This window comes from Sinocyclocheilus rhinocerous, unplaced genomic scaffold, assembly GCF_001515625.1.
Source record: "Sinocyclocheilus rhinocerous isolate Xijiao unplaced genomic scaffold, SAMN03320098_v1.1 scaffold964, whole genome shotgun sequence".
Lineage (NCBI taxonomy): Eukaryota > Metazoa > Chordata > Actinopteri > Cypriniformes > Cyprinidae > Sinocyclocheilus > Sinocyclocheilus rhinocerous.
The window spans coordinates 319,219-328,709 of record NW_015655397.1 but is presented as its reverse complement, the minus strand read 5'-3'; the positions used below and the strand labels follow the sequence as shown (position 1 = coordinate 328,709).

The following is a 9,491-nucleotide window of genomic DNA, read 5'->3' as shown; positions in this document are numbered from 1 at the left end:
TTCACAAAGAAATGTGCAGCATTTTGTCCAAGCAATAATAAAAGGACACATTTATTTTATAATTTGTCTTAAATCTCATTTTGTTAAAAAAAAAAAATTGTGAATTTTTACCATTAAGTAACGTGTGCATTGTTTTGCTTACTTGTTTTTGACTTCCTGTTTGTTGCTATCGTGTGTTTTGAGTTTGAGCTCCGTCAAGTTAATTCTTTGTCGTCTAATTTTCTATTTTAAAATCAATTTTATACACCATCATTTTCGTTTATATAACGTGTGAATATATCCCCTATCGTATCCTACAACAAAAGCAATCAGAGCGCCTTGTTATCACTAGTTTTATTTTGATTTCCCGAGTCCGCTATTAGCAAATAGCCCGCTAGCATCGCCAGCGTGGTTGCCGCTAATCTCGCTTACATTGCTAATACTCTATTCACACACATTACCATTGTTTTACTCACTTTTACTTGCTTTAATGGCGGATGTGTGTCTACCTTTGAGTGCAGGTGAAGACACGTTCGAGCTGCTTTCGGTGCAGCTCAAGCTGGAGGCCGTGGAGAAGCAGGCCCAGCTGAGAGAGTAGTGAGCTGCGCTGGAAACATCCTGGACTGACGCTCACAGGTCATAAGTATACAGTGCGCTGCTAACTCTCCCACCACCTCTACTCCATGTGTTTCTCTGTACAGGTCCTGTGCACCCAGGATGCGATCTTCCCAGATGTCCTTCACTCCGGCGCCGGGACACCACGGACCCTGGGTGCAGCCGCAGCGGAAGACGCGAGCCAGGCCCCGGGCGACGACCTCTCCGCCTCCAGTCTTCGAGATCTCCTCCCGGAACCGTTTCGCTCCAATCCGCGAGACGGAACATGATTCTGTGATCATTGGAGACTCCATCGTCCGGCACATCCGTGCTACGTTAGCTGAAGGTAAAGTGCACACTCACTGTTTCCCTGGTGCTTGTGTTCTCAATGTTTCTGTGCAGATACCCGCAATCCTGAAGGGCGACAAGAGCCCCGGAGCGGTCGTGCTTCACGCGGGGGTTAACGACACTAAGCTGCGGTAGACGGAGACACTGAAGTTGGACTTCAGGAGCCTGATCGAGATGGTGCGATATGACTAGTAAGCCAATTCTCAAATAACTGCCATGATGGCTTTTGTTCTATCCGCTTAAATGATAGAAGTACTTGCGCTGTCCAATCTATAAAGTGTCTGTTCCCCGAATAGTGAGCCCAAAATATCAATTTAATGCAGCATCTAGAAAAAATCTGATCGTGATTAAACCAGAAAAATGTAAAATAAATGAACAAAAACAAATTTTAAAGTTTGGGCTCCTAAACATTAGATCACTCGCACCCAAAGCAGTTATTGTAAATGGAATGATCACAGATAATAGATTTGATGTACTCTGCTTGACTGAAACCTGTCTAAAACCAGATTATATTGGTCTAAATGAGTGTACTCCACCAAGCTACTGTTAAAAGCATGAGCCCCATCAGACTGGTCGTTGCGGCAGTGTTGCAACAATACAACTAGACGGATGTACTGTTACTTCCTCTACAGTCAAAAATCTGTTATATTAGACAACAACTTGTCTTTGCTCTGCACTGGCTACCTATTAAGTTCCGTATCAGTTACAAAATATTATTACTTGCCTATAAGGCCCTTAATGGTTTAGCTCCTGCGTACCTAACTAGTCTTCTACCAGGCTACAATCCATCACTCTCCCTAAGGTCGCAAAACGCTGGAATTTTTGTAGTACCTAGGATAGCAAAATCCACTAAAGGAGGTAGAGCTTTTTCACATTTGGCTCCCAAACTCTGGAATAGCCTTCCTGATAACGTTTGGGATTCAGACACACTCTCTCTGTTTAAATCTAGATTAAAGACACATCTCTTTGGCCAAGCATTCAAATAATGCATCTCATAATCTTGTACTGCTGTTATATCTGATCAATTGTACATTATTATTGTTTAGCTTGGGTTAAACAAATAAATTTTGCTTGGTTGGAACAGCAGCTACGCTAAATATGTCTCTATTTGTTTCTCTGTTTCTGCCACGGGATTGACAACTGCCCCTCAGAGGACCTCAGATGATGCCAACCCTGAAACAACATACAGAACTACCACATTTTGCTATAAGTTTGATTGCATCATAATAATTGCTGTTAATAGTGTTCATCGTCTGTTTGATTACGTCTTTAATAGATTTTCCCGTACATTTCTGCTATATGTACATTATCTGACAGTCACCACTGATAAGCTACTACTAAATATTGTAGAAACGTAATTTTCTGTAAAGATGCTTTGCAACGATTTGTATCGTGAAAAGCGCTATACAAATAAACTTGAATTGAATTGAATTGAATGTTGTGTTCCTATGACAGACGCTTCAGACCAGCGTTCACCAAACTTGATCCTGGAGGGCGTTGTAGCATTTTTCAAAACTGTGGTGAGAACTAACCATGCTGAAACAGGAGGTTTCCTGACCCTTTAAGGCAGTGGTTCTTAATCCTGGTCCTCACGACCCCCGCTTTGCATATTTGGCATGTCTCTCTTGTTTAACACCCCTTGATTTAGATAACCAGCTCGTTTGAAGAGAGCTCCATGATGAATGAACTGTTCTGATTGACATGCTCCCTACATAGAGTTCACTGCTCTCTATTCCCTGCACACGGGAAATTGGCTGAAGTTTACGTCACTTAAAAACACAGATTTGCATGACACCACTGTCTGCAGCGTCTCCACACACAGACAAAACTTACTCCAGAAGTGTGAAGGGTTATTTAACCGTAATCATAAGATTTGCATAGAAGTCACGTCTCGCGCACATTAATACCCTTTGAATGTAACATATACACTTCTTTCGAACTGGAATCATGGCAAAATATCCTGTGATGTCCACTTTGCAGGGCACTTACTCATGTTCATGTACAGCAGCACCACACGCATGCATCGTGATACTTTTCAAAATGGTGCCAGGGTGAGGCGGAGGAGAAAAATTGTTGAATAAAGTCATTATTTTTGTTTTCATTGCGCACAAAAAGTATTCTCGTAGCTTTGTAAAATTATGGTTGAACCACTGATGTCACATGGTCAATTTTAACGATTTCCTTACTATGTTTCTCAGGGCCGTGCACAGACATTTTGAGGGGCAGTGGCCCAAACCAAAAAAGGGGCACTAGGGGGGTGGGTGCTTGTTAATACAAATGATCCAGTTGTTACAAATATACAATTAAAAGAGAAGACAGCACACTCTGTAATAATTTCAGACTTTATTGTAGATGTTTTGATAAGAATGGGATCTCCCTCACTCTCTGAGCCTGCCCCCGTTTCTTGGCAACTGTACACTTTTACTGTCATGTGACCATGTATTTTGGAACTACCCATCATTTCTGCCAGACTGTGAAAAGGAGAAACATATGGGGGGAATGGAAGGCACCCATTTACTTTAAAAACTATTTTTGGCTTGTCAAAGTAAAATTTTAGCATAACATATGGTTGTTACATCAAAGCAAACTGATCCAGGTCTAAAAATATTTATGATACTGATATTTATGAAATTGAGTCAGCATTTTAACTTACCCCATCATAAGGCACTGTAGTTAAGTTAAATATCTGAATTATAAATTGGAATTTTAATGTGATTGTCACAGTTATGAACTATTGTGTTTGTGTCATTATGTTCAGGTGTGTCTTGTCAATTATCCTCCCCATATAAGTTGTATTCAGTTCAGTGTTTCTTTGTCCGGTCTCGTCAACGTGTACGTGTTTCTTAAGCCTTCGTGTTGTGGATTACCTTGTGTGGATAATATTAAAGACTTTTACTTTCAACTTCGTGCGAGTTCATTCTACAAAGAACCGTGCTACCCCTAACCCGGGGCAAACTGAGCCATGGGAACACTTTTTTTTTTGTATAAGAAGCCATATTTTTAGAACCCTTTGTCATAGATGCATACTGATCATTTAAAATGATAGAAATACTTTCATTAGGATAGGATATAGGATAGATACTTTCATTGTACTTCTGCATCATTTTAACTTATCTTGAGGACCACATAAGTAAAAAAATGGCTAATCTTACCCCACTCTCATATGATCGAGTACAATAATTTGATTAGACATTCTAATTCTAAGAACGTGGATATTTTGTTGTTATCACTTTTAAAAGACAGAGAGCAAATCATTACCGACAGAAATACAAAAACAAACTACCAAATTACTAATTTAGCGAATCATCCACTGACTGTAATGTGGATTGTAAAGCATCTACCTGTTAATGCAACGACATTGGGAACTGTGGTCTCCACTCCAGAGAGCAGCACACAGACCGTGAGAAATGCTGTGGAGCGGACGGGAAAACACGGAGCAGATTACCGGAATCAGCGGATCTTTAGCGGAGCGGGAACAGACCCGTTTGAGCTGGGGTGATGGGGGGGGGATTGGTGAGAGGGGCAACTCAGCTGATGAGGGCAAAGGGGCAGTGGCTCTAGCCACCGGGCCACCCCCCTGTGCACGGCCCTGATGTTTCTGTATCTTGACCATGGTAGTACCCTTGCTGTCTATGGAGGTTCAGAGAGCTCTCAGATTTAATCAAAAATATCCTAATTTGTGTTCCAAAGATGAACAAAGGTCTTACTGATTTGGAACGACATAAGGGTGAGTTTTGAGTAATGACAGACTTCTCAGATTTGGGTGAACTATCCCTTTAACCACCATTTGCACCCTGGGCGCCACAGCAAAAATGACTGCCCGCTGTTCCAGATGTGTGAGTATGGGTTACACTTGGCCTCCACATCACTTCACATTTATTTTCTTTTTTTTTTTAATAACTCTGCAAGTACCTTGTTATTTTATGTTTCAACCACAGATAGCTAGAAAAATGCATGCAAATAACTTCAAATGAATTAATTTACAGTGCATTCTATTATAGATGTCCATCTATATTTCATAGCTCTTGAAATACTTTGCTGTAATTATGTAATTTTCATGACCAGTTAAAATTGGTCTTTTTTTTTAATCCATATGTAACTCTGAGAAATTTACTAATACGAGAGGAAATATTCTGTACTAAAATTTGGGTACTAACAAGTAGGCTATCTTGCTTCATATATTTTAGGGACAAATGAAGGAGAGTGAGCCATCAGATGTGATCTTATCTACAACCAAATTTCTCATTTGTTTACAGGCTTTCCACCAATATCAGAATAGAATCTAAATACCACCTTAAATCTAACAACACTCTTTTCCAGTGTCTTTTTTTTTTGTGTGAATGAGATGTTGTCATATAAAGAGAGTGTAGTTTTAAAACTGTACTTTGTCTCCATCTGCTGGTCAGTTTTGAAATTTCTAACTTTATTTCAAACGTTTTCCAGATAGGTCGTTATGTGCCATCTATTGTTTGTATCCATCGTCGGTAATGAGAAATGCATAGATTTGCAAACTATGTTAAATATGTTTCTTTCTTTCTTTCTTTCTTTCTTTCTTTTTCTTTTTACATCTCCCCATGAAATCACATCCAAGTACTAGCTGAGATTGCACAATCCTGAAAGCCCGCCCAGCTCAAGCAGCTTCTTAAATTGTACCTAACTTCCTAAAAGTGAAAGTAGACTTTCTCCAAATCTTCAGTCTCAGCAAGCTGTAAGTACACTTCTGTTAATTCATGAACTCAACTTGCTCGAACAGCTTGGTCATGCTAATTGGAATGTGGCATAATTGTGAATTAAATTTAGTTTTATTAATTCATTGCTATAGGCTAATCAAGATGTGGACATAGAAATGTTGAAGATGTATAAGAAATATAAATATGCGTTTTATTATATGAATGAAATGAATGCATTCTTTAAAAAGTAAAATTTTATCTCAGTTCAAATATTATCCTGAGTAGCCTCTACCTGGGCACTTTCTTCTCAATACCTCTATTTTGGTGTTGAATTCAAACATTTGAAAGTACTGAATCAAAATCAACACAAATCACTAACTGCAAAGACAAAGGCCTCTTTGAAGCAAAGTCTTGCTCAATAGTGATACGAGTTTAACTTGTCCCTGTTCCTTAGAAACAGTTGGGAACTAAACCATGCTGCTTTTGTGTGAGCAGCCAACCACCTGAAAAAAAAAATTTCATCATAAAAACATCCTTAAAAACTGCATATTAATTGATAAAATATAATGCTATTTTAGCTGAAGAACACACGCATTTCCTGTACGTTTTTAAAAGCATGCAGTAAACAGCATGTAACTGATTGCAGATTGCAAGATTAAAATTAAAAAGAGAGATAAAATAGGGAAGTTCTTATTTGTTTTGCTGAGAAAAGGCAAGATACTATTAACAGCTATGATTTTATTTTTTTCCCAGAATGTGTTGCATCTTGTGATAACACAAAATGACAGCTATTGAAGTCCAGGGAAACCCACAGACATCGAGACCTTGCAGATCAATGGGTCTATTTAACAATATCAAGGTAAGATTCCAAATATAATGTCTCAGGTTACGTATGTAACCATGGTTCCCTGAGAAGGGAATGAGACACTGCGTCCTCTAGAGGTTGCTATGGGGGAACGCCTTCAGCATGACTGGTGTCTGAAGCATACATCTAAACATGACAATAACATTGGCCGGCGACAGCCTGTGACGTCATCACAGTATATAAGGGCGCAGGGAGAACATGTCATCCGCTTCTTTGTCTGAAGCTTATGTCTGAAGCATGGCAGGGGAACTAGAGGACGCAGTGTCCCCCTTCCGAGGGAACGAGACACTGCGTCCTCTAGAGGTCGCTATGGGGAACGGTATACCCATGCCGTTATGCTGAGAGGAGTGCATGCCAGAAACCACGGCGAGCACTAAGTACCAACTCTACCATAGCCATGGGAGTTGCCCCAAGGACGTCTTGACGGCTGTCAGTGGCATTATCCCCTTCGGCCAAGGGCCTGAGCTGCATACCCTAAAATAACTTACCTGTTAAAGGTGCCATAGAATGGAAAACTGTGTTTACCTTGGTATAGTTGAATAATAACAGTTCTGTACATGGAAATTACATACCATGAGCCTCGAACACCATTGTTTCCTCCTTCTTATGTAAATCTTGTGCATGCAAAAGACTATCACCAGCCTGGATCCAGTACCGATGAGTGAAACCGTCATTATAATCGGTCAACAGCAGGAGGTCCTGACTTATCAGGGGGGTCAAACCTAAAAAGTCAGAAAACAGAACAGGTCTGAGTAGCGTTGCAGAAAGGATTAGTTTCGAATACACAAAAACTAGCAGTAGAGTAGATGAAATGGATCATACTCACCAACCATGGCTCCTGCGCATGACTCAGGCTCATGGATATAGGCTGGAGGTGAAGTCCGAAGAGCACTGGGGTCCGGACTATCAGTAGGTATTTCTATGAGACATAGAAACTAGCCAAAACATCATAGGTCCAGCATAAGAGACTGCAATGCAAGCGCAGGAAGCTCCTACTTAACCTCAGTCAGGAGGAAACTTTTTAGGGGAATTAAGGGGAGGAAGATGAGAGCAGATGTAATACTCTCAGAGGGAGGTGAGTAGATGGCTCAGGTTTTACTTTGGTCCAGACGAGAGTATTGAGAACACCTAGTCTGGATCACCTCCCTCAAATCTTGCCTGTCACCCTTAGACCCACGCCCCTTTTGAGCCCTACCCGCAGGCAGGGCAGGGGCACGAGTTGCGACACTAGTCTTCTGAGCCTGCCTTTGATCCTTAGATTGAGACGGGCCGGGACCCCTTTGTTGTTCGGGCTAAGACCTGGACCTTCGTGGAATGAAGAATTTGAAGGCAGCAAAGCACGTCTTGGCCTCCTTAAACTTCTCGACCACTGTCTCGACGGAAGTGCAGAAAAGCTCAGAAGGGGAAACTGGCGCATCAAGAAGAAAGCCCTTCCCTTTCGACCCGATATCTGCCAGATTCCCCCACAGATGTCTCTCCATAACCACCATGGACGCCATGGATCTGCCAATGGCAGTGACAGCCTGCTTAGTGGCACGGAGAGCAAGAACTGTGGTGCGACACAACTGACCTTTATCTAGGTCTTTCAGCAGATCAGCCTGATAAGCCTGAAGCACCGCCATGGTATGCAACGAGGCAGCAGCCTGACCCGCTGCCGCGTATGCCCTGCCATTCAAACGAGATGTATTCTAAAGGGGTTTGGACGGCAGGTAGGGAGCCTTAAGAGAAGATGTCTCCCCCATAGAGAGATAGCAGGCCAGTGTCTCTTCAACAGGGGGCATCTTCTCATAACCATTCTCACGCATCCCCTCAATGTTGGCATAACTAGTATGCTGGAATCTATGGATGTGAGACGAGAATGGATTTTTCCAAGACTTCTCTTCACGTATGAGCAGCTCATCATAATAGGAGGATTGGGAGGACTCAGTCTCGACTTCGTCCTCATCTGACATCTATTGCTCATCCTAGCTTTGAGCCAGCAGAGCACCAGCCGCTGGATCAGACGATATAAGAGAGATATCATCGTCGTCCAGCAGCTCACTCTCGTGCTCTTCGCCCAAACAAAAGACGCAAAGATCGTGTGTGTCATCAGGTGTCAAGTAACAAGGACACGGATCCACACACTTCTTAATCGCCTTATTAGTGCTCAACATGGTAAAGAAGAATCGTTCTTACCGGAAATGCACACTTCAAACAAAACAGGCCTTGAAGACGAAGAAGAGGATGACGTGTTCTCCCGGCGCCCTTTTATACTGTAGTTGCACCGGGTGGTGATGTCACAGGCTGTCGCCGGCCAATGTTATTGTCGTGTTTAGATGTATGCTTCAGACACCGGTCATGCTGAAAGCATTCCCCCATAGCGACCTCTAGAGCAGTGGTTCCCAACCCTGGTCCTGGAGGCACCCCAACACTGCACATTTTGTATGTCTCCTTAATCAAACACACCTGATTCAGGTCATCAGCTCATTAGTAGAGACTCCAAGACCTGAAATTGGTGTGTCAGAGAAAGGAGACATGCAAAATGTGCAGTGTTGGGGTGCCTCCAGGACCAGGGTTGGGAACCACTGCTCTAGAGGACGCAGTTCGAAGTTCCCTCAGAAGGGAACCCCTAATTATATTCATAGAAGTATGACTTCTCGAATTAAAGTGTCCAGTGAGACAACTTTCTCCACATTAGGAAAAAGCTAAATCATGCCAAAATATACGATAAACAATTTAATATGCAATACATGATTTAATATGCAACAGAGAGAGAGGTGCATGTAATGTTTTGTAATTAAACATTTGTAATGATGAAGCTGCAATTTAGTAAATGTAAAATATATTAGCTTTAAAGTGCCCCTATTATGGATATTTCAAGTTGACGTCAACATGAAACATTAGCATATTTATGCCCGCCCACTTGTTGCACGCGCAGACCCGGGAAAACTTGAACCTCCCCTCCCCTCCCTCAAACACCGTAGCGGATTCTAGGGATGAGTGATACCTCTTATTTTATTTTCGATCCGATACCGATATTTTCAAGCCCAGTATCG

General features: G+C 41.8%; 1 protein-coding gene and 1 long non-coding RNA gene across 2 annotated transcripts in view; both read left to right on the top strand.

Annotated features, from left to right (window-relative positions):
- Positions 1–4,664, top strand: part of LOC107718066 (uncharacterized) — a 16,327-nt gene extending 11,663 nt beyond the window's left edge. The window contains exon 3 of the long non-coding RNA XR_001637378.1: positions 4,654–4,664. This is a non-coding gene — a long non-coding RNA (uncharacterized LOC107718066). The remainder of the gene's footprint in view (positions 1–4,653) is intronic.
- An 889-nt stretch (positions 4,665–5,553) lies between these two features.
- slco2b1 (solute carrier organic anion transporter family, member 2B1) overlaps positions 5,554–9,491 on the top strand; it is a 52,845-nt gene continuing 48,907 nt past the window's right edge. Inside the window, exons 1-2 of the mRNA XM_016525000.1 lie at positions 5,554–5,629; positions 6,345–6,450. Coding sequence (XP_016380486.1) covers positions 6,373–6,450 — 78 coding nt within the window. The 5' untranslated portion in view covers positions 5,554–5,629; positions 6,345–6,372. The remainder of the gene's footprint in view (positions 5,630–6,344; positions 6,451–9,491) is intronic.